The sequence below is a fragment of the Sphaeramia orbicularis genome, unplaced genomic scaffold (genome assembly GCF_902148855.1).
Source record: "Sphaeramia orbicularis unplaced genomic scaffold, fSphaOr1.1, whole genome shotgun sequence".
NCBI classification, from domain to species: Eukaryota; Metazoa; Chordata; class Actinopteri; order Kurtiformes; family Apogonidae; genus Sphaeramia; species Sphaeramia orbicularis.
Genome location: NW_021941628.1, coordinates 22501 through 47500, shown reverse-complemented (window position 1 = coordinate 47500; position 25000 = coordinate 22501). Strand labels below are relative to the sequence as shown.

At 50.0% G+C, this 25000-nt stretch overlaps 1 protein-coding gene across 1 annotated transcript in view; it reads right to left on the bottom strand.

Moving 5' to 3' along the window:
* Positions 1 to 25000, bottom strand: part of xdh (xanthine dehydrogenase) — a 39709-nt gene that overhangs the window by 9823 nt on the left and 4886 nt on the right. Inside the window, exons 3-17 of the mRNA XM_030130406.1 lie at positions 24697 to 24790; positions 24041 to 24149; positions 23652 to 23778; positions 21567 to 21628; positions 21342 to 21413; positions 20963 to 21043; positions 20706 to 20850; positions 17347 to 17439; positions 16376 to 16527; positions 15222 to 15315; positions 7205 to 7314; positions 6912 to 7096; positions 1791 to 1953; positions 1355 to 1444; positions 775 to 944 (exon numbers count right to left, since the gene is read on the bottom strand). Coding sequence (XP_029986266.1) covers positions 775 to 944; positions 1355 to 1444; positions 1791 to 1953; positions 6912 to 7096; positions 7205 to 7314; positions 15222 to 15315; positions 16376 to 16527; positions 17347 to 17439; positions 20706 to 20850; positions 20963 to 21043; positions 21342 to 21413; positions 21567 to 21628; positions 23652 to 23778; positions 24041 to 24149; positions 24697 to 24790 — 1747 coding nt within the window. The remainder of the gene's footprint in view (positions 1 to 774; positions 945 to 1354; positions 1445 to 1790; positions 1954 to 6911; positions 7097 to 7204; positions 7315 to 15221; positions 15316 to 16375; positions 16528 to 17346; positions 17440 to 20705; positions 20851 to 20962; positions 21044 to 21341; positions 21414 to 21566; positions 21629 to 23651; positions 23779 to 24040; positions 24150 to 24696; positions 24791 to 25000) is intronic.

Sequence of the window (25000 nt, the reverse complement as noted above, 5' to 3'; positions counted from 1 at the left end):
GCAGGTGTTGGACAGACAGGTGTTGGACAGGTGATGGACAGACAGGTGTTGGACACAGGTGTTGGACAGACAGGTATCGGACAGGTGTTGGACAGACAGGTGTTGGACACAGGTGTTGGACAGACAGGTGTTGGACAGACAGGTGTTGGACACAGGTGTTGGACAGACAGGTGTTGGACACAAGTGTTGGACAGACAGTTGTTGGACAGGTGTGGGACAGACAGGTGTTGGACAGGCAGGTGTTGGACAGACAGGTGTTGGACAGGTGATGGACAGACAGGTGTTGGACACAGGTGTTGGACAGACAGGTATCGGACAGGTGTTGGACAGACAGGTGTTGGACAGGCAGGTGTTGGACAGACAGGTGTTGGACAGGCAGGTGTTGGACAGACAGGTGTTGGACAGGTGATGGACAGACAGGTGTTGGACACAGGTGTTGGACAGACAGGTGTTGGACAGGTGTTGGACAGACAGGTGTTGGACAGGTGTTACAGATGTTGGACAGGTGTTACAGATGTTGGACAGGTGTTGGACAGGTGTTACAGGTGTTGGACAGGTGTTACAGATGTTGGACAGGTGTTACAGATGTTGGACAGGTGTTGGACAGGTGTTACAGGTGTTGGACAGGTGTTGGACAGGTGTTACAGGTGTTGGACAGGTGTTACAGGTGTTGGACACAGGTGTTGGACAGACAGGTGTTGGACAGACAGGTGTTGGACACAGGTGTTGGACAGACAGGTGTTGGACAGACAGGTGTTGGACAGGTGTTCTTACAGGATGTGGGCATGGGCTTTGGTGCTGGTGACCAGTGCCAGGTACAGTTCATTTTCGTACAGTGGGATGTCGTCGCAGTAGACCGCCTCCCCAGTCGCCTGTTTCAGCGCTGACAGGTGCATGATGGGACGGCCCACTACGTCGTCTAGGTGTTGACCCTGTGGCACCTCCTACAGGATGGACAGAGGTAGACATGAGGACTAGGACCAGGGGTCAGTGTCCCTGTTTGAAGATGAAGGGGGGGACTGGGATCCTGTACTGGGACCTGGTACTGGACTCCAGTACTGAGACCTGGTACTGGACTCCTGTACTGGGACCTGGTGCTGGGCTCCAGTACTAGGACCTGGTACTGGACTCCTGTACTGGGACCTGGTACTGGACTCCTGTACTGGGACCTGGTGCTGGGCTCCAGTACTAGGACCTGGTACTGGACTCCTGTACTGGGACCTGGTGCTGGGCTCCAAGTACTAGGACCTGGTACTGGACTCCTATGGTCCTTTGGTGGTTTGCACTGGTTCTAGGTTTCAGTTCCTCCTGTGTTTGTTTGGTGTAAGATCAGGGGAGCGTTTGTTTTGTGTACCTGATAGACCTGAACGCTGGACGGGGTCTCCTGATGGTAGATCTGTGTGGCGCTCAGACAGTCGGACCGCACCTCTTCCACATCCAGACCCTGAAACCCACACAGCATGAACATGTGGAACCACCAACCAGAACTGGACTGGTTAAGAACCTGTTGATGGGTCAGTGGTTAAGAACCTGGATTAGGGTTAGACCTGGACCTGGGCTAGGGTTTGGGTTAGACCTGGACCTGGGCTAGGGTTAGGGTTAGACCTGGGTTAGGTTTAGGGTTAGACCTGGACCTGGGCTAGGGTTAGGGTTAGGGTTAGACCTGGACCTGGGCTAGGGTTAGGGTTAGACCTGGACCTGGGTTAGGGTTAGACCTGGGTCAGGTTTAGGGTTAGACCTGGACCTGGGCTAGAGTTAGGGTTAGACCTGGGTTAGGGTTAGACCCAGACCTGGTCTCGGAGCTTCAGCAGAACAGTCAGGTAGAACTTGTAGAAGAGGCTGAGGGTCAAAGTTCGTCGGTACGTCACCATGCCACCGGGCGCAGAGGGGTCGAGGGTCATCTCCTCAGCCAATGAGGAACAGGCCGCCTGCAGAAGCTCCTCCCCCCACGGCCTTGACGACATCAGAACATAAGGGTTAGGGTTAAGCATCAGTGATACAGTACAAAAGGGGTCCACCTGTGGTGGTGTCCCTTACCTTCAGTCCCAGTCCCATAACTTCAGTCCCAGTCCCTTACCTTCAGTCCCAGTCCCATACCTTCAGTCCCAGTTCCTTACCTTCAGTCCCAGTCCCTTACCTTCAGTCCCAGTCCCATACCTTCAGTCCCAGTCCCTTATTTTCAGTCACAGTCCCTTACCTTTAGTCCCAGTCCCATACCTTCAGTCCCAGTACCTTACCTTCAGTCCCAGTCCCTTACCTTCAGTCCCAGTCCCATAACTTCAGTCCCAGTCCCTTACCTTCAGGCCCCGTCCCTTACCTTCAGTCCCAGTTCCTTATCTTCAGTCCCAGTCCCTTACCTTCCGTCCCAGTCCCTTACCTTCAGTCCCAGTCCCATAACTTCAGTCCCAGTCCCTTACCTTCAGTCCCAGTCCCATAACTTCAGTCCCAGTCCCATACCTTCAGTCCGAGTCCCTTACCTTCAGTCCCAGTTTCTTACCTTCAGTCCCAGTCCCATACCTTCAGTCCCATAACTTCAGTCCCAGTCCCTTACCTTCAGTCCCAGTCCCTTACCTTCTGTCCCAGTTCCTTACCTTCAGTCCCAGTCCCTTATCTTCAGTCCCAGTCCCTTACCTTCAGTCCCAGTCCCTTACCTTCAGTCTCAGTCCCAGTCCCTTACCTTCAGTCCCAGTCCCATACCTTCAGTCCCAGTCCCTTATTTTCAGTCACAGTCCCTTACCTTTAGTCCCAGTCCCATACCTTCAGTCCCAGTACCTTACCTTCAGTCCCAGTCCCTTACCTTCAGTCCCAGTCCCATAACTTCAGTCCCAGTTCCTTACCTTCAGTCCCAGTCCCATAACTTCAGTCCCAGTCCCTTACCTTCAGGCCCCGTCCCTTACCTTCAGTCCCAGTTCCTTACCTTCAGTCCCAGTCCCATAACTTCAGTCCCAGTCCCATACCTTCAGTCCCAGTCCCTTACCTTCAGTCCCAGTCCCATAACTTCAGTCCCAGTCCCTTACCTTCAGTCCCAGTCCCTTACCTTCAGTCCCAGTCCCATAACTTCAGTCCCAGTCCCATACCTTCAGTCCCAGTCCCTTACCTTCAGTCCAAGTTTCTTACCTTCAGTCCCAGTCCCATACCTTCAGTCCCATAACTTCAGTCCCAGTCCCTTACCTTCAGTCCCAGTCCCTTACCTTCTGTCCCAGTTCCTTACCTTCAGTCCCAGTCCCTTATCTTCAGTCCCAGTCCCTTACCTTCTGTCCCAGTTCCTTACCTTCAGTCCCAGTCCCTTATCTTCAGTCCCAGTCCCATACCTTCAGTCCCAGTCCCTTACCTTCAGTCCAAGTTTCTTACCTTCAGTCCCAGTCCCATACCTTCAGTCCCATAACTTCAGTCCCAGTCCCTTACCTTCAGTCCCAGTCCCTTACCTTCTGTCCCAGTTCCTTACCTTCAGTCCCAGTCCCTTATCTTCAGTCCCAGTTCCTTACCTTCAGTCCCAGTCCCTTACCTTCAATCCCAGTCCCTTACCTTCTGTCCCAGTTCCTTACCTTCAGTCCCAGTCCCTTACCTTCAGTCCCAGTCCCATAACTTCAGTCCCAGTCCCTTACCTTCAGTCTCAGTCCCAGTCCCTTATCTTCAGTCCCAGTCCCTTACTTTCAGTCCCAGTCCCTTACCTTCAGTCCCAGTCCCTTACCTTCTGTCCCAGTCCCTTATCTTCAGTCCCAGTCCCTTACCTTCAGTCCCAGTCCCTTATCTTCAGTCCCAGTCCCTTACCTTCAGTCCCAGTTCCTTACCTTCTGTCCCAGTCCCTTATCTTCAGTCCCAGCCCCTTACCTTCAGTCCCAGTCCCTTACCTTCTGTCCCAGTCCCTTACCTTCAGTCCCAGTCCCTTACCTTCAGTTTCAGTCCCTTACCTTCTGTCCCAGTCCCTTACCTTCAGTCCCAGTCCCTTACCTTCAGTCTCAGTCCCAGTCCCTTACCTTCTGTCCCAGTCCCTTACCTTCAGTCTCAGTCCCTTACCTTCTGTCCCAGTCCCTTACCTTCAGTCCCAGTCCCTTACCTTCAGTTTCAGTCCCTTACCTTCTGTCCCAGTCCCTTACCTTCAGTCCCAGTCCCTTACCTTCAGTCTCAGTCCCAGTCCCTTACCTTCTGTCCCAGTCCCTTACCTTCAGTCTCAGTCCCTTACCTTCTGTCCCAGTCCCTTACCTTCAGTCCCAGTCCCTTACCTTCAGTCTCAGTCCCAGTCCCTTATCTTCAGTCCCAGTCCCTTACCTTCAGTCCCAGTCCCATACCTTCTGTCCCAGTCCCTTATCTTCAGTCCCAGTCCCTTACCTTCAGTCCCAGTCCCTTACCTTCTGTCCCAGTCCCTTACCTTCAGTCCCAGTCCCTTATCTTCAGTCCCAGTCCCTTACCTTCAGTCCCAGTTCCTTACCTTCTGTCCCAGTCCCTTATCTTCAGTCCCAGCCCCTTACCTTCAGTCCCAGTCCCTTACCTTCTGTCCCAGTCCCTTACCTTCAGTTTCAGTCCCTTACCTTCTGTCCCAGTCCCTTACCTTCAGTCTCAGTCCCTTACCTTCAGTCTCAGTCCCTTACCTTCAGTCCCAGTCCCTTACCTTCAGTCTCAGTCCCAGTCCCTTACCTTCAGTCTCAGTCCCTTACCTTCAGTCCCAGTCCCTTACCTTCAGTCCCAGTCCCTTACCTTCAGTCTCAGTCCCTTACCTTCAGTCCCAGTCCCTTACCTTCAGTCCCAGTCCCTTACCTTCAGTCCCAGTCCCTTACCTTCAGTCTCAGTCCCTTACCTTCAGTCTCAGTCCCTTATCTTCAGTCCCAGCCCCTTACCTTCAGTCCCAGTCCCATACCTTCTGTCCCAGTCCCTTACCTTCAGTCCCAGTCCCAAACCTTCAGTCCCATTCCCTTATCTTCAGTCCCAGTCCCTTACCTTCAGTCCCAGTCCCTTTCCTTCTGTCCCAGTCCCTTACCTTCAGTCCCAGTCCCTTACCTTCAGTCTCAGTCCCTTACCTTCTGTCCCAGTCCCTTACCTTCAGTCCCAGTCCCTTACCTTCAGTCTCAGTCCCAGTCCCTTATCTTCTGTCCCAGTCCCTTACCTTCAGTCTCAGTCCCTTACCTTCAGTCCCAGTCCCTTACCTTCAGTCTCAGTCCCTTACCTTCAGTCTCAGTCCCTTACCTTCAGTCTCAGTCCCAGTCCCTTATCTTCTGTCCCAGTCCCTTACCTTCAGTCTCAGTCCCTTACCTTCAGTCTCAGTCCCTTACCTTCAGTCCCAGTCCCTTACCTTCAGTCCCAGTCCCTTACCTTCAGTCTCAGTCCCTTACCTTCAGTCCCAGTCCCTTACCTTCAGTCTCAGTCCCTTACCTTCAGTCCCAGTCCCTTACCTTCAGTCCCAGTCCCAAACCTTCAGTCCCAGTCCCTTATCTTCAGTCCCAGTCCCTTACCTTCAGTCCCAGTCCCTTTCCTTCTGTCCCAGTCCCTTACCTTCAGTCCCAGTCCCTTACCTTCAGTCCCAGTCCCTTTCCTTCTGTCCCAGTCCCTTATCTTCAGTCCCAGTCCCTTACCTTCAGTCCCAGTCCCTTTCCTTCTGTCCCAGTCCCTTACCTTCAGTCCCAGTCCCTTTCCTTCAGTCCCAGTCCCTTATCTTCAGTCCCAGTCCCTTACCTTCAGTCCCAGTCCCTTACCTTCAGTCTCAGTCCCAGTCCCTTATCTTCTGTCCCAGTCCCTTACCTTCAGTCTCAGTCCCTTACCTTCAGTCCCAGTCCCTTACCTTCAGTCTCAGTCCCTTACCTTCAGTCTCAGTCCCTTACCTTCAGTCCCAGTCCCTTACCTTCAGTCTCAGTCCCAGTCCCTTATCTTCTGTCCCAGTCCCTTACCTTCAGTCTCAGTCCCTTACCTTCAGTCCCAGTCCCTTACCTTCAGTCTCAGTCCCTTACCTTCAGTCTCAGTCCCTTACCTTCAGTCTCAGTCCCTTACCTTCAGTCCCAGTCCCTTACCTTCAGTCTCAGTCCCTTACCTTCAGTCCCAGTCCCTTACCTTCTGTCCCAGTCCCTTACCTTCAGTCTCAGTCCCTTACCTTCAGTCCCAGTCCCTTACCTTCAGTCTCAGTCCCTTACCTTCAGTCTCAGTCCCTTATCTTCAGTCCCAGCCCCTTACCTTCAGTCCCAGTCCCATACCTTCTGTCCCAGTCCCTTACCTTCAGTCCCAGTCCCAAACCTTCAGTCCCAGTCCCTTATCTTCAGTCCCAGTCCCTTACCTTCAGTCCCAGTCCCTTTCCTTCTGTCCCAGTCCCTTACCTTCAGTCCCAGTCCCTTACCTTCAGTCTCAGTCCCAGTCCCTTATCTTCTGTCCCAGTCCCTTACCTTCAGTCTCAGTCCCTTACCTTCAGTCCCAGTCCCTTACCTTCAGTCTCAGTCCCTTACCTTCAGTCCCAGTCCCTTACCTTCAGTCTCAGTCCCAGTCCCTTATCTTCTGTCCCAGTCCCTTACCTTCAGTCTCAGTCCCTTACCTTCAGTCTCAGTCCCTTACCTTCAGTCCCAGTCCCTTACCTTCAGTCTCAGTCCCTTACCTTCAGTCCCAGTCCCTTACCTTCAGTTTCAGTCCCTTACCTTCAGTCCCAGTCCCTTACCTTCAGTCTCAGTCCCTTACCTTCAGTCCCAGTCCCTTACCTTCAGTCTCAGTCCCTTACCTTCAGTCCCAGTCCCTTACCTTCAGTCTCAGTCCCTTACCTTCAGTCCCAGTCCCTTACCTTCAGTCCCAGTCCCTTACCTTCAGTCTCAGTCCCTTACCTTCAGTCTCAGTCCCTTACCTTCAGTCCCAGTCCCTTACCTTCAGTCTCAGTCCCTTACCTTCAGTCCCAGTCCCTTACCTTCAGTCTCAGTCCCTTACCTTCAGTCCCAGTCCCTTACCGTCCTATCAGTTCCTTTGCGGTCCTCTCTGCCAGGACGGTTGTCGGTGCCATTCCTCCATAACTCAGTTTCAGTTCCTCCACTAAACTGGTGTCAGGACTGAAGGTGACGCTCATCGCCGCCGTGACGATGCTGATGTCATCTTCACGCCGTGGTGACTGTTTAAAGGCCGACATGAACTGGGTCTGCAGACGACAACCCAAACACAGAACACTTAGTGGTCTGGGGCTGGTGGGGGGTCAGGGTTAGGGTTGGGGTTAGGGTTAGGGTTTCCACGGTGACGCTTGTCTTACCTTCTTGCTGTAGGGGATCTCCAGTGACACCAGGACCTCCTGTGGTCGCAGAGCCGTCCTCCTGTACCCAGTGAAAAACCTGCTGTCCATCTGAACCAGGCGACTCCCATCTGAAAGAAGACCATCTCTGTTAGACTGCAAGTCCCAGGAGACACTTCAGCAGCAAACAGCCAATCACAGAGATCCATATTCACAAAAGGGGTGTGTCTGTGTGTGTGTGTGTTCTTGTTTTTGCTACCCGGTGGGGACTTTGACCTGACTGCACATGGACCGGTGGGGACTCGTGTCCCCGTGGGGACCAAAAATGAGGTCCCCACGGGCAAATCACCACTAGAGGCTTTAAAACTACATTTAAACATGGCTGGTGTAGTTTTCTCAAAAGTCCTCATGGGGCCTATTCACATGAAAAAATCTGTGTGTGTGTATAACTATGCGCCCATGGTGGTCACACAGAGTACTGCAGTCCCCACCAGGTCAGGTGTTCCGGTTGTGTGTGTCACTGTTTGTTCACTCACTAGCGATTCACGACCCTACAGGTCAAAAATAGTACTGCAGTTTGGGAATAGATTTTAAACTTTTTGCTTTTTGACCAAAGATACACAGGATTTAATTATTAAATCTATAATAATAATAATAATGATGATAATGATAATAATAATAATAATAATAATAATAATAATAATAATAATAATAATAATAGAAATAATAATAATAATGATAATAATAATCATAATGATAATAATAATAATAATAATAATGATGATGATGATGATAATAATAATAATAATAATAATAATAATAATAATAATAATAATATAAATAATAATAATGATAATAATGATCATAATAAAAATAATAATAATAATAATAATAATAATAATAATAATAATAATATAAATAATAATAATAATGATAATAATAATCGTAATAATAATAACAATAATAATAATAATAATAATAATAATAATAATAATAATAATATTAATAATAATAAACTAAAAATAACATTTAAAAACATTTTTTCAACCTCCAAATTCTATTTGTTAATTAGAATTTTAATAACATTAATTTCATTATTTAAATAAAATAAAATAAAATAAAAAAGAAAATTTACAGATTAAATGTCCTATCACATGTATTGACATATTTTTTCAACCCATGAATCACCTTTATGAAATGTTTAATATTAGAAAAGTGTTAAACTCAGATCTTTGTTTTGTTTTATGGTATTTGAGTTCAAATATTTGGTTGTAGACAGAGTTGTGGTAGATTGCTGTTTAAGTCAGTAGGTCAATAGCTATAACTTAATATCTGATGAATTCCAACAGTGGGCAAACACAACCACATTCAGTGTCCATGTTTGTGGAATTCTAAGAGTGGTAGTAGTTGTAGTATTGTATTAGTTATGGTCTAATTATTCATGCTACCTTTGGTATTTGCCTAACTTGCCTTTTCCATGGTTCTCAGGCTTCCTGTGTCTGCTGGCTCCACCCCCCTGCCACCCTTCACTTTAAACCTGCCCTTTTACAACCCTCCTCCATTACCCCTGCTCCACAACACTCATCTGTCTGCCTTCTTGCCTCTGCCATCATCAAATCCCTCTCCCTACCATGATCCTGCTAACTTTTTCCCTCATTAAACTCACCTTAGATGTTAAATGCTGTGCCTGAGTCTATCTTTAGGTCTTCCATTCAACTGAAGCCACAACAAGTAGGGATGAGCGAGTATAGTGTTATCTGTATCTGTGTCTGTATCTGTTTGGACAATCACATTATCCACGACCTAAAGTGGTATTTTTGCCCAAAGTTAATGTTTGCTGATCCAGAATTGTTATATTTGTTGCTTCCAGTTACTTTGCTGCGTACAGAACAGCCTCAGAACTGAGCTTCAGAACAATGTTTTTGATAACAAGAAGAATTCAAACTCTGCCTACCTATCCACCAACACCCTACAATATAATCTAATACAGAGGTAGCCATCACGGTGCCCACCAGCACCTGTTTGCCGGTACGGACCACATGAGTCGCCCACAGGGCATGTTGTAAAAATAGAACGAGTCACCACTGAGCTCTGCCTAACGACTGTATTGAATTCAAAGTTCAGTATTGTGCTGTAAGCTAACAAGTGGGTACAGTAATGACTGGGACTTGGGAGCTAGAAGAACTATGGCAGAAAAAATACTGTTTTCATGAGGAGTGGGAGGAAGAGTTTTTTTGTTGGAATCGAACCCAGGACCTTCTGCCTGTGAGGCACCAGTGCTAACCACTGCACCACCGTGTCACCCATTATTAACTTCAGTTCAATTCAATTCAAAAATTTGCATTTCAAGCAAAGAACAAAGGATGAAAATAAAAAGTAAAAATAAATAAAATAAAATAAAATAATAATACGTTCAAATGCAATAAAATAAAAAAACAAGTATGCATGTACAGTATATGACTTTTTATCTCATAATTACAACTTTTTTATCTCATAATTATGAACACTTACGGACAATTTACAGTAATCAGGTAACCTCAGCATGTTTTTGGACTGTGGGAGGAAGCTGGAGAAACCAGTGAGAACCCACGCTGCACAGGAGAACATGCAAACTCCACGCAGAAAGATCCCAGGTGCCCTAACCGGGACGTGAACCAGGGGTCTTCTAGATGTGAGGCAATGCTGCTAACCACCGAGCCACCGTGCAGCCCAGAATAGAGTTCAGTTCATTCATTTAGTTTATCTGGTCATTTATTTGAACCTGGTACAATGACATTTCAGCTGACAGCTACCTTTCATTTTCTTCCTCCTCCCAGTCTCAGTAACACCTGAGCTGTCACACAGAACCAGACTTTTGGAGTCCCCACCCCGACTATGCCCCTCCCCCATCCCACTGTGTTTTTCAGCAAGAGGGACCTAACTGTGTGGAAGCCCATTTCTGCCAGTGAAAAAAAAAAAAAGTTCAAATGCAATTTAAAAAAAAACCCAGTATGCATGTACAGTATATGACTTTTTATCTCATAAATACAACTTTTTATCTCATAATTATGAATTTGTATCTCACAGTTTTGTTTTGTTTTTTCACTTTTCTTCACTGGCAGAAATGGGCTTCCACACAGTTAGGTCCCTCTTGCTGAAAAACACAGTGGGATGGGGGAGGGGCATAGTCGGGGTGGGGACTCCAAAAGTCTGGTTCTGTGTGACACAACAGTCGGGGCATAGTCGGGGTGGGGACTCCAGAAGTCTGGTTCTGTGTGACAGCTCAGGTGTTACTGAGACTGGGAGGAGGAAGAAAATGAAAGGTAGCTGTCAGCTGAAATGTCATTGTACCAGGTTCAAATAAATGACCAGATAAACTAAATGAATGAACTGAACTCTATTCTGGGCTGCACGGTGGCTCGGTGGTTAGCAGCATTGTCTCACATCTAGAAGATCCCTGGTTCGTGTCCCGGTTAGGGCACCTGGGATCTTTCTGCGTGGAGTTTGCATGTTCTCCTGTGCAGCGTGGGTTCTCACTGGTTTCTCCAGCTTCCTCCCACAGTCCAAAAACATGCTGAGGTTACCTGATTACTGTAAATTGTCCGTAAGTGTGAATGAGAGTGTGCTTGGTTGTATGTCTGTATGTGTGGCCCTGTGATGGACCCTGCCTTTGCCCCAGTCGGCTGGGATAGGCTCCAGCACCCCCCTGCGACTCTGAAAAGGATTAAGCCATATAGATAATGGATGGATGAACTCTATTCTCAATATTAACAATTTCTTCATTTGTACCATTTATATTAATCTTTATAAATTAATATTATCATTATATTTATAAGAGCTTGAGGGCTTTTAATGCACTTCAAACTTCAGAATTCTGTAGTTTTGTGCACACCAACCTGTTCAACATGGAACAGATAACAGGTGTTGTATGCACAGTCTGTCCCACCACAGTTCCTAAAGCGTTTAACTCAGGGTATCCACTGGTGGCCTCCCTCACTAGTCTCCTTCTTGCATGGTCACTCAGGATATGAGGACAGCCGACTCTAGGTAGATGTAAGCATGTGCCATATTCCTTCTATGTCTTAATGATGGATGCAAAGGGGGCCTATTATGAAAATGTCCCTTTTTCAGTGCTTGTACACTTAAATATAGGTCTCTGGTGTGTTATCAGTCCACAAACCTTGAAATAAGACATCCCATTGAGTTTTTTGTGAGCTGCCTCAGTCAAACATCATATGATTCAACAAGCTGTTTAGATTCTGGGTCCATCTGTGACATCTCAAGTGGCTCCATGAGGATTTTACCGTGTCCCCTCTCAGTATTTTCACCTACAGACTTAGATCTATCACTGTGAAGGTGTACAGGTTTTGTCACAAGCACCAGACACACTGGCCTTCTGTTGAGTGAGTTCAGAGATGGAAGAGGGGAGCAGTGGATGGGTCTGACAGGAGCAGGCTCCAAAACAGAGGATGTTGAACAGTGGGGTTCAGACGGGCAGATGGGGGCGGGGCTGCTCCAGAGGATTTTGACCAAAGCATGTTACAGACATTTCACCTTGACATTAAAGAGTATTTTTTGTAAATTTTTAAAATTATATATTGAGGCCTCAAGTAACTGATGTGGCCTGGTCCAAAACTACCCATGCATTCTGCCTTTGCCCTGCTGCTTTCAGGAAGTCCTGGTCCACCTCATTTGGATGCTGTATTATTTTGTGGCTTAACTGCTCTGCTAACAGGATTACCTATGCTAGCACTTTATTTCAGAGATGATCATTTGGATGTGTTAGCATTTCTGCTTCTTCACATGCTGACTCGTGTAGCTGCTCTGCTAACAGGACCACCAGCACCAACACTTTCATCAGTGATTCTAAAAAGTGGAGCCACTGTTGCCTCTTGCTCTTCCTGGTGTGGTGGTAGTAAATAAAGACATAATGCAAGCACATGCTTTTATCTACAACTGTAACGGCAGTAGCCATATTTCAGCTGATCATTGTCCCACAGCTACCCTTCCAGTACTTCTTAATGCTAGATCAATAGTCTTCTTGGCCTTTAATCCAGCATCTCCTTCTCACACTATTTGTGCTGTTCTTGTCCATTAGCATCATGACGGGAATGAGTGTCCTGTTTGCTTCAGAGACATATTGACCTCTGTTGATGGAATCTAAAGTTTCTCTGTCATTTAGGGCATAGGCCAACCAAATTTACCTGCCTGTCTTTCATTTTTCCTCCCAGCCTTGGTGATGGCCATGGTCGCCCCACAAATAAGACATATACTCTTTTCTTTCACTGTTGTAAAACAAAAAAAAAACAAAATATAAATGGTACAAATGAAGAAATTGTTAATATTGAGAATAGAGTTCATCCATCCATTATCTATATGGCTTAATCCTTTTCAGGGTCGCGGGGGGGTGCTGGAGCCTATCCCAGCCGACTGGGGCAAAGGCAGGGTCCATCACAGGGCCACACATACAGACATACAACCAAGCACACTCTCATTCACACTTACAGACAATTTACAGTAATCAGGTAACCTCAGCATGTTTTTGGACTGTGGGAGGAAGCTGGAGAAACCAGTGAGAACCCACGCTGCACAGGAGAACATGCAAACTCTACGCAGAAAGATCCCAGGTGCCCTAACCGGGACACGAACCAGGGACATTTCAGCTGACAGCTACCTTTCATTTTCTTCCTCCTCCCAGTCTCAGTAACACCTGAGCTGTCACACAGAACCAGACTTTTGGAGTCCCCACCCCGACTATGCCCCTCCCCCATCCCACTGTGTTTTTCAGCAAGAGGGACCTAACTGTGTGGAAGCCCATTTCTGCCAGTGAAGAAAAAAAAAAAAGTTCAAATGCAATTTAAAAAAAACCCCAGTATGCATGTACAGTATATGACTTTTTATCTCATAATTATGAATTTGTATCTCACAGTTTTGTTTTGTTTTTTCACTTTTCTTCACTGGCAGAAATGGGCTTCCACACAGTTAGGTCCCTCTTGCTGAAAAACACAGTGGGATGGGGGAGGGGCATAGTCAGGGTGGGGACTCCAAAAGTCTGGTTCTGTGTGACAGCTCAGGTGTTACTGAGACTGGGAGGAGGAAGAAAATGAAAGGTAGGGCGACACGGTGGTGCAGTGGTTAGCACTGGTGCCTCACAGACAGAAGGTCCTGGGTTCCATTCCAACACCAGTCGATGTGCGGTGGGACCTTTCTGTGTGGAGTTTGCATGTTCTCCCCGTGTCTGTGTGGGTTCTCTCTGGTACTCTGGCTCCTCCCACCATCCAAACACATGCACTGATAGGTTAATTGGTTAATCTAAATCCCCCATAGGTGTGAATGTGACAGTGATTGTTTGTCTCTATATGTTCAGTCTGAGATGAACTGGAGACTGGTCCAGGGTGAACCCGCCTTCACCCATATGTAGTTGGGATAGGCTCCAAGTGACCCCCGTGACCCTAGTGAGGATAAAGTGGGTTCAGAAAATGAATGAATGCATTTGAACTTATTACTATTTTATTTATTTATTTATTTATTTTTATTTTTACTTTCATCCTTTGTTCTTTGCTTGAAATGCTGCTCTGTGTGCCTTGAATTGCCTCTTGGAGACAAATAAAGTTTTTTGAATTGAATTGAATTTAATAACGGGCGACACGGTGGTGCAGTGGTTAGCACTGGTGCCTCACAGACAGAAGGTCCTGGGTTCCATTCCAACACCAGTCAACAGGGGGTGGGTCCTTTCTGTGTGGAGTTTGCATGTTCTCCCCGTGTCTGCGTGGGTTCTCTCTGGTACTCCGGCTTCCTCCCACCATCCAAACACATGCACTGATAGGTTAATGGGTTCATCTAAATCCCCCATAGGTGTGAATGTGACAGTGATTGTTTGTCTCTATATGTTCAGTCTGAGATGAACTGGAGACTTGTCCAGGGTGAACCCGCCTTCACCCATATGTAGTTGGGATAGGCTCCAAGTGACCCCCGTGACCCTAGTGAGGATAAAGTGGGTTCAGAAAATGAATGAGTGAATGAATTTAATAATTATGAGATAAAAAGTTGTAATTAGGAGGTAAAAACTCATAATTCTAAGATAAAAAGTAATAAACTGTACATGCATACTTTTTTAATTTTATTGGATTTGAACTTATTATTATTATTACTGTTTTTATTATTATTTTATTTATTTATTTATTTATTTTACTTTTTACTTTGATCCTTTGTTCAGTGACACCTGCTGGTGGTTTATGATATGACATAATGGGAATGTCCCCACGGGGGGGGAAGACCTGACAAAAATAAAACTGTGAAATTTTGATAATTAAGGTGATTTCAGGGAGACCAAGGTCTCCCCGAAAATTGTGACTTAAAATCAAATTTTTATCTGTTAAAATATGCCTTTAATTCATATTTGAAGTGAGGTCCTCACGCGGCAGGTTCTAGAAAACGCTGAAATGAGGTCCTCACCGGGCACAAAAACATGTATAGGTGTGTGTGTGCGTGCGTGCGTGCGTGTGTGTATGTGTGTGTGTGTGCGTGCGTGCGTGTGTGTGTGTGTGTGTGTGTGCGTGTGTGACAAAACAGACAAGAACAGAAGATCTTAGACAGTGTTTGAGGCCTCATCTCCATGGCAACAGGAGGTTCAGGGGTCATATAGTCCATTTCGAGGTGCTCCGGTACCCGACCTTCTCCCAAAGGAACCTAAGACAGGCTCCAGCATCCTGAACCCTAACCCAGGACAGGCTCCAGCATCCTGAACCCTAACCCAGGACAGGCTCCAGCATCCTGAACCCTAACCCAGGACAGGCTCCAGCATCCTGAACCCTAACCCTAAAACTAACCCCAACCCTGACAAGCTCAGTGGAACCAGGATGGATCTGTGAGGAACTCCACCCCTGCTCAGACAATGTTTGCATTATTAGTTCAAACACACACAGGTGTCGGAGCGTACGTTCATACGTTTATCAGAGTTTAGTTCCCATCGTAATCTGAAGAATTTAACACCAATAAGAGCTGAAGGTTAGCACTGACGCAGTTAAAGTGTAATCCAGTTTAAACTCTTAGCTCGTACCTTTGTCCATCAGTGTCAGTTTGACACCTGCTGCCATAAACACTGGATTCAGGTCTGAGATGGGACTGGCAGTCATGATGTTTCCACCCACCGCCTGTAACCATGGCAACCAAACATACACAAATCAGAAAGGTCTGAGTCAGTACCTTCATGTTCTGATGTCCAGGACTAACCCTAACCCTAACTCAAACCCAAACCCCGAATCCTAGGGCTAACCCTAACCCTAACTCAAACCCCTAATCCCAGGGTTAACCCAAACCCCTAATCCCAGGGCTAACCCTAACCCAAACCCCTAATCCCAGGGCTAACCCAAACCCAAACCCCTAATCCCAGGGCTAACCCTAACCCAAACCCCTAATCCCAGGGTTAACCCTAACCCAAACCCAAACCCCTAATCCCAGGGCTAACCCTAACCCTAACCCAAACCCCTAATCCCAGGGCTAACCCAAACCCAAACCCTTAATCCCAGGGCTAACCTTAACCCTAACGCAAACCCCTAATCCCAGGACTAACCCAAACCCAAACCCCTAATCCCAGGGCTAACCCTAACCCAAACCCCTAATCCCAGGGCTAACCCTGACCCTAACCCAAACCCAAACCCCTAATCCCAGGGCTAACCCTAACCCAAACCCCTAATCCCAGGGTTAACCCTAACCCAAACCCCTAATCCCAGGGCTAACCCTAACCCTAACCCAAACCCCTAATCCCAGGGCTAACCCTAACCCAAACCCTTAATCCCAGGGCTAACCCTAACCCAAACCCCTAATCCCAGGGCTAACCCAAACCCAAACCCCTAATCCCAGGGCTAACCCTAACCCAAACCCCTAATCCCAGGGCTAACCCTAACCCAAACCCCTAATCCCAGGGCTAACCCTAACCCAAACCCCTAATCCCAGGGTTAACCCTAACCCAAACCCCTAATCCCAGGGCTAACCCTAACCCTAACCCAAACCCCTAATCCCAGGGCTAACCCTAACCCAAACCCTTAATCCCAGGGCTAACCCTAACCCTAACCCAAACCCCTAATCCCAGGGCTAACCCTAACCCTAACCCAAACCCCTAATCCCAGGGCTAACCCTAACCCAAACCCCTAATCCCAGGGCTAACCCTAACCCTAACCCTGACCCCATACTCTGTTCTGTTTCTGAACTCACCGCCACGTTGCGGATCTGTCGTCCTGCGAACCATCGCAGCTGTTCGAGTACTGCGAGGAAGACCTGGGTCTGATGAAGAGGAAGAGAGTCCACAGCCCGCCTAAGCTCCGCCTCCATGAGACTGAGGGAACAGGAGGCACCAAATATGATCCCTGAACACACAGAGAACAGGAGGCACCAAATATGATCCCTGAACACAGAGAACAGGAGGCACCAAATATGATCCCTGAACACACAGAGAACAGGAGGCACCAAATATGATCACAGAACACACAGAGAACAGGAGGCACCAAATATGATCCCCGAACACACACAGAACAGGAGGCACCAAATATGATCACTGAACACACAGAGAACAGGAGGCACCAAATATGATCACAGAACACACAGAGAACAGGAGGCACCAAATATGATCCCTGAACACACATTGGTACAGGTTAAAGCAACGCCTCCACCTGTCACAGGTGACCATCAGAGGGTATGTTTACATGGAACAACAGAGTAATAACAGGATAATAACAGCGTAATAACAGGGTAATAACAGGGTAATAACAGTGTAATAACAGGGTAATAACAGGATAATAACAGTGTAATAACAGGATAATAGGATAATAACAGGATAATAACAGGGTAATGACAGGGTAATGACAGGGTAATAACAGGATAATGACAGGGTAATAACAGGATAATAACAGGGTAATAACAGGATAATGACAGGGAAATAACTTGGTAATGACAGGGTAATGACAGGATAATGACAGGGTAATAACAGGATGATAATAGCAGGGTAATAACAGGATAATGACAGGGAAATAACTTGGTAATGACAGGGTAATGACAGGATAATAACAGGGTAATAACAGGGTAATGACAGGGAAATAACAGGGTAATGACAGGGTAATAACAGGATAATGACAGGGTAATGACAGGATAATGACAGGGTAATAACAGGATAATAACAGGGTCCAGACCTTGCTCTGTGTGCTTGATTGTGTTCAGTTCAGGAATGAACGCTGGTGAAAGAATGACTGGATAAACCATGTTCTTAAACTTCACTTCAATACCTGAAAGAGAAGAAAGGAATGAGGAGGAGGAACGACACAGGTAGGGTTAGGGGATTTTTGGGTTAGGGGTTTGGGATAGGGTTAGGGCTTAGGTTAGGGGGTTTGGGTTAGGGGTTTTTGGGTTCAAAACCCCCTATGAAGAAGAAACATCCAAAAAATGTGATGTTGCCTGGCACAGCACAGCTGGGGCCCCACCCTGGAGCCAGACCTGGGGTTGGGCCTCGTAAGCGAGCACCTGGTGGCCAGGCCTTTGCCCACAGGGCCTGGCCGGGCCCAGCCCAAAGGAGCAATGTGGGCCCATGCTCCGATTGACTCACCACCCACTGAAGGAGGTGTAGGGCCCGGGTTCATGTAGACTGGGTGTCAGTTGACAGCAGGGGGGCTAGACGACCAGATCCCCGGACACAGAGTCTGGCCCCAGGGACATGGAATGTCCCGTCACTGGGGGGGAGGGGCCAGAGCTTGTGAGGGCGGTTCAGATGTACCGTCTAGATCTAGTGGGACTCACCTCCGCACACAGCTGGGGCTGTGGAACTCAACCCCTCCAGAGGGGCTGGACTCTCCACTTCTCTGGTGTTGCCCTTGGTGACAGGCGGTGGGCTGGTGTGGGCGTGGTCATAGCCCCTCAGCTCAGCCGTCATGTGTTGGAGTTCACCCCGGTGAACCAGAGGGTGGTGTCCCTGCGCCTTCGGGTCGGGGACAGGTGCCTCACTGTCGTCTGGACCTACGGGCCCAACAGCAGTGCAGAGTACCAGGCCTTCTTGGAGTCCCCGGGAGGGGTGCTGGATGGTGCTGCGACTGGGGACTCCATTGTTCTCCTGGGGGACTTCAATGCCCACGTGGGCAACGACAGTGAGACCTGGAGGGGGGTGATGGAGGAACGGCCCCCCCGATCTGAACCCCAGTGGTGTTCTGTTCTTGGACTTCTGTGCTCGTCACAGTTTATCCAGAACAAACACCATGTTCCAACACAGGGAGGTCCAGAAGTGCACGTGGCACCAGGACTCCAGATCCAGGTGGAGGCTGGGGACATTGAGTCCCAGTGGACCATGTCCTCCACCTCCATTATCGAAGCGGCTGCTCGGAGCTGTGGTCTCAGGGTCTGCGGTGCCTGTCGTGGCGGCGATCCCCGAACCCAGTGGTGGACCCCGGAAGGAAGGGATGGTGTCAACCTGAAGGAGGAGTCTGATGGAGCCTTGTTGGCTCGTGGGACTCCAGAGGAGCTGATGGGTACCGGCAGGACAGGGGTACCGCAGCCCGAGCGGTTGTGGAGGCAAAAACTGGGGTCTGGATGGAGTCTGGGGAGGCCATGGAGGAGGACTATCGGTCGGCCTCAAGGAAATTCTGTCAAACTGTCCGATGCCTCAGGAGGTGAAGCAGTGCACCACCAACACTGTTTACAGTGGAAGTGGGAGGAGCTGACCTCCACTGGGGGTGTGGTCGGACGGTGGAAGGAATACTGGGAGGAGCTCCTCCATTCCACTGTCACGTCTTCCATGGAGGAAGCAGAGGCTGAGGTCTCAGAGGTGGACTGGTCCAGGTCTCAGAGGTGGACTGGTCCAGGTCCCAGGTGGTTGGACAGAGCACCGGGGGTGGATGAGGTTCACCCTGAGTCCCTTCAGTCTGGATGTGCAGGACTGTCCTGGTGGACTCGTCTCTGTAACATGGCGTGGCAGTCGGGGACAGTCCCTCTGGATTGGCAGACTGGGGTGGTGGTCCCCCTTTTTAAGAAGAGGGACCGGAGGATGTGCTCCACCCACAGGGGGGTCCCACTCCTCAGCCTCCGGAGGAAAGTCTATTCCAGGTACTGGAGAGGAGGATCCGACCCATACTCCAACCTCAAATCCAGGAGGAACAATGTGGTTTTCATCCTGGTCGTGGAACACGGTACCAGGTCTACACTGTCCATCAGGTGCTTGAGGGTTCATGGGAGTTCGCCCAACCGGTCCACATGTGTTTTGTGGAAGGCGTTGGACCGTGTCCCTCGTGGTATCCTGTTTGGGGTGCTTCAGGGGTATGGGGTCGAGGGTCCTCTGCTCAGGGCAGTCTGGTCCTTGTATGACCGAAGCAGGAGTCTGGTTCACAGTCAGTCAGACCTGATCCAGGTCCATGTAGGACTCCTGCAGGGCTGCCCTTTGGCACCGGTTCTGTTCAGTATGTTTATGGACAGAATTTCTAGGTCCATCCAGGGGCCAAAGGGGGTCCAGTTTGGGGCCGGAGGGGGTCCGGTCTGGGCCAGAGGGGGTCCAGTTTGGGGACCACAAGATTTCATCTGTGCTTTTTGCAGATGACGTTGTCCTGTTGGCCTCAAGGAACCCGGACCTTCAGTGTGATCTGGGGCGGTTTGGACTGGGATGAGGATCAGGACCTCCAAATCCGAGCCCATGGTTCTGGACCAGATAAAGATGGTCTGCCCTCTCCGAGTCAGTGGAGAGTCTTTGACCCCAGTGGAGGAGTTCCAGTATCTGGGTCTGGTTCACAGTGAGGGAAGGACGGAGGTTCAGACTGACAGGTGGGTGGGTGGAGGTTTAGACTGACACGTGGGTGGGTGGAGGTTCAGACTGACAGGTGGATGGGTGGAGGTTCAGACTGACAGGTGGGTGGGTGGAGGTTCAGACTGACAGGTGGATGGGTGGAGGTTCAGATTGACAGGTGGATGGGTGGAGGTTCAGACTGACAGGTGGGTGGGTGCAGCGTCTGCAGTGCTTGTATGGGTCTGTTGTGGTTCAGAAGGAGCTGAGCCCAAAGGAGAAGCTCTGGATTTACCCTCAGTCTACATTCAGACCCTCACCTGTGGTCATGAGCTGTGGGTCAGGACCCAAAGGACCAGATCCAGGACCAAAAGGACCAGATCCAGGATACAAGCGGTCCAAATGAGTTTCCTCCGTAGGGTGGGTGGGTCCACCCCCCTTAGGGATAGGTGGGAGGGTCCACCCTTACAGATAGGGGGAGGAGCTCAGTCATGTGGGAGGAGCTCCGAGTAGAACCGCTGCTCCTCCACATCCAGAGGAACCAGCTGAGATGGATCAGACATCAGGTTCAGATCCTCCTGGACTCCTCCCTGGGGAGGTGTTTCGGGCATGTCCCACCAGGAGGAGGAGTCTGAGGAGAGGGAGGAGTCTGAGGAGAGGGAAGTCTGGGCATCCCTGCTTAGACTGTTACCCCTGTGACCCGATCCCGGATAAGAGAAAGAGAATGGATGAATGGGTTCAGGTTAGGGTTAGGGTCTGGGGTTAGGGTCTGGGGTCAGGGTTAGTCCTCCTTACCCACTTCGGTGTTGCCCACCACCACTCTGGCTTCTGGGTGTTTCCACTTCAGACTCAGTAACTCTTCCAGACTGTTCGGCTGCAGCCACACTGTCCGGTCGCCATGGAAACACAGAGACTGTGACCTCTGACCTTTGCTCAGAGTCTGGAAGGAAAGAACAGCAGCAGAGTCAGCCTGGGTTTGCCCTGGGTCAGGGTTAGGGTCAGGGTCAGGATTAGGGTCATCATCTTTATCATAAGTGGGCGTCGGTCTTTACCATCAGTTCTGGAGGGAAAATGACCTCCTGCGTGGGGTCAAAGGGCACGAAGTCTTTGGCATCGAATAGGGGCGTGGCCTCCTGAAACATAAGGAGCCTTCAGTCAGTGTTTCAGATTGGACATCTGAAGGTCAGGGGTCAGGGACAGGGTCTGGGGTCAGGGTCAGGTTCAGGGGTTCAGGGGTTCAGGGGTTCAGGGTCAGGGGTTCAGGGTCGGGGTCAGGGTCTGGGGTCAGGGGTCAGGGTCAGAGGTCAGGGGTCAGAGTCAGGTTCAGGGGTAAGAGGTCATACCCATGTGTTTCCTCCAGTTTGACTCCGCCTCCTGATGGGTCATATGATCATGTGTAAACCAACCACACATTCAAGGGCGTGGTCCTACCTCAGTGTCTGCTGTCCCATTGGTCCGACAGCAGCCGTTCCCTGAAGCTCCGCCCCCACAGCATCCTCCATCCTGACGCAACAAACAACAAACAACCGTCAATGCACTGTCATGTTTTTAACATGTTTTTAACATGTTTATTCAGTGTTTTCTATGTTTTAATGTGTGTTCTACAGGTTTCCTGTGCGTTCTACATGTTTCCTGTGTGTTCCGCGGTGTTCCTACCTTGGTAAATGTCCTGTATCCCTCCAGTATCGGTCTGTATCCAGTGCACCGACACAGGTTTCCTGAAACCAGTCACATGTTCAGGTTAGGGTGAGCTGTGGGCAGAGGCAGAGGTGTAGGTGTAGGTATAGGCGGTGGTGTAGGCGTAGGCAGTGGTGATGTAGGCGTAGGCAGTGGTGTAGGCGTAGGCAGTGGTGATGTAGGCGTTGGCAGTGGTGTAGGCGCAGGCAGTGGTGATGTAGGCGTAGGAAGTGGTGATGTAGACGTAGGCAGTGGTGTAGGCATAGGCGGTGGTGTAAGCGTAGGCGGTGGTGATGTAGGCGTAGGTGGTGGTGTAGGCATAGGCAGCGGTGATGTAGGTGTAGGCAGCGGTGATGTAGGCATAGGCGGTGGTGATATAGGTGTAGGCGGTGGTGATGTAAGTGTAGGTGGTGTAGGCATAGGCGGTGGTGTAGGGGTAGGCAGTGGTGATGTAGGCGTAGGCGGTGGTGTAGACGTAGGCGGTGGTGATGTAGGCGTAGGCGGTGGTGATGTAGGCGTAGGTGGTGTAGGCGTAGGCGGTGGTGATGTAGGCGTAGGTGGTGTAGGCGTAGGCGGTGGTGTAGGCGTAGGCGGCGGTGGTGTAGGCGTAGGTGGTGGTGATGTAGGCATAGGCGGTGTAGGCGTAGGCGGTGGTGTAGGCGTAGGCGGCAGTGGTGTAGGCGTAGGCAGTGGTGATGTAGGCGTAGGCGGTGGTGTAGGCGTAGGCGGTGGTGTAGGCATAGGCAGTGGTGATGTAGGCGTAGGCGGTGGTGTAGGCGTAGGCGGTGGTGATGTAGGCATAGGCGGTGGTGATGTAGGCGTAGGCGGTGGTGTAGGCGTAGGCGGTGGTGATGTAGGCGTAGGCGGTGGTGTAGGCGTAGGCGGTGGCGGTGGCGATGTAGGCATAGGCGGTGGTGATGTAGGCGTAGGTGGTGTAGACGTAGGTGGTGGTGTAGACGTAGGTGGCGGTGTAGACGTAGGTGGCGGTGTAGGCGTAGGCGGTGGTGATGTAGGCGTAGGCGGTGGTGTAGGCATAGGCGGTGGTGGTGTAGGCGTAGGCGGCGGTGTAGGCGTAGGCGGTGGTGATGTAGGCGTAGGTGGTGTAGGCGTAGGTGGCGGTGTAGGCGTAGGCGGTGGTGGTGTAGGCGTAGGCGGCGGTGTAGGCGTAGGCGGCGGTGATGTAGGCGTAGGCGTAGGTGGTGTAGGCGTAGGCGGTGGTGTAGGCGTAGGCGGCAGTGGTGTAGGCGTAGGCAGTGGTGATGTAGGCGTAGGCGGTGGTGATGTAGGCGGTGGTGTAGGCGTAGGTGGTGTAGGCGTAGGCGGTGGTGTAGGCGTAAGTGGTGGTGATGTAGGCGGTGGTGATGTAGGCGTAGGCGGTGGTGATGTAGGCGTAGGCGGTGGTGTAGACGTAGGCAGTGGTGATGTAGGCATAGGCGGTGGTGATGTAGGCGTAGGTGTAGGCGGTGGTGATGTAGGCGTAGGCGGTGGTGATGTAGGCGTAGGTGGTGGTGTAGGCATAGGTGGTGGTGATGTAGGCGTAGGCGGTGGTGTAGGCATAGGCGGTGGTGATGTAGGCGTAGGCGGTGGTGTAGGCGTAGGCGGTGGTGATGTAGGCGTAGGCGGTGGTGTAGGCGTAGGCGGGGGTGATGTAGGCGTAGGCGGTGGTGTAGGCGTAGGTTGTGGTGATGTAGGTGTAGACGGTGGTGTAGGCATAGGCGGTGGTGATGTAGGCGTAGGTGGTGTAGGCGTAGGTGGTGGTGTAGGCGTAGGTGGCGGTGTAGGCGTAGGCGGTGGTGATGTAGGCATAGGCGGTGGTGTAGGCATAGGCGGTGGTGGTGTAGGCGTAGGTGGCGGTGTAGGCGTAGGCGGTGGGGATGTAGGCGTAGGTGGTGTAGGCGTAGGTGGTGATGTAGGCGTAGGCGGTGGCGATGTAGGCGTAGGCGGTGGTGTAGGCATAGGCGGTGGTGGTGTAGGCGTAGGCGGCGGTGTAGGCGTAGGCGGTGGTGATGTAGGCGTAGGTGGTGTAGGCGTAGGCGGTGGTGATGTGAGCCTTGGTGCACCTACCTTGGAAGGCGTCATCCAGGTCGTCCATGGTGGGCGTGGCCTTGTTTCGGAGCAGAGCGTACATGGACATGACGATCCCAGGAGTACAGAACCCACACTGAGAACCGTGAGCCTTCGCTATTCGCTCCTGCAAGAAGAAGAAGAGAAACGACTCAGAACCACATTCAACGGAAGAAACACGACCAGGACAGAAGAAAACAACCAAACAAAACAACCAAACAAAACAGGTATAAACAAGGAAGAAAACAGTCAACAAAATAAAGACAAATGAACAGAAAATACAGAAAAGAATGAACAAACAATCCATTCAAAGGATGAAGAAAAAAACCCTGAACTGGAGACAATGGGTTATATTTATATTTATATTTATGTGTGTGTTGTTGTCGAACCTGAACTGGGTGCAGTGTTTGTGCCACGCTGCCGATGCCTTCCACCGTCGTCACGGCGACAAGATGAAGAGAGCAGAGAGGAGCCAGACAGGCGTTAACAGAGTAATGACTGAGGGGAGGAGTTAAAGACTGACAGCCAATGAGAGGAGGAGTTAAAGACTGACAGCCAATGAGAGAAGGAGTTAAAGGGTCACAGCCAATGAGGGGAGGAGTTAAGGACTGACAGCCAATGAGGGGAGGAGTTAAAGAGTGACAGCCAGTGAGGGGTGGGGTTAAAGAGTCACAGCCAATGAGGGAGGAGTTAAGGACTGACAGCCAATGAGGGGAGGAGTTAAAGACTGACAGCCAATGAGAGGAGGAGTTAAAGACTGACAGCCAATGAGAGGAGGAGTTAAAGGGTCACAGCCAATGAGGGGAGGAGTTAAAGAGTGACAGCCAGTGAGGGGTGGGGTCAAAGAGTCACAGACAATGAGGGAGGAGTTAAGGACTGACAGCCAATGAGGGGAGGAGTTAAAGAGTGACAGTCAGTGAGGGGAGGGCTTAAAGAGTCACAGCCAATGAGGGAGGAGTTAAGGACTGACAGCCAATGAGGGAGGAGTTAAAGACTGACAGCCAATGAGAGAACAGCACCAAGTCACAGGACCGTTAAAGGATACAGTACTTGCTGGTCCCCCTTTAGTCTGGACAACATGACAGTACAGGCCCCACATCCACCTTCAGCACAGCCCAGTTTGGACCCAGTAAGACCCACTGGAAGGAGACCAGGACCAGTTAGACCAGGACCAGTAAGACCAGGGCCACAAAGACTAAAACTAGTGAGACCAGAACCAGTAAAACCAGGACTAGTAAGACCAGGACCAGTAAGACCAGGACCAGTTGTATTTGGGGGGCCTGTGCCCGGTTGGGCCTTGGATCCTCTTTGACTCTCTCTCTCTCTCTATATATATATATATATACATA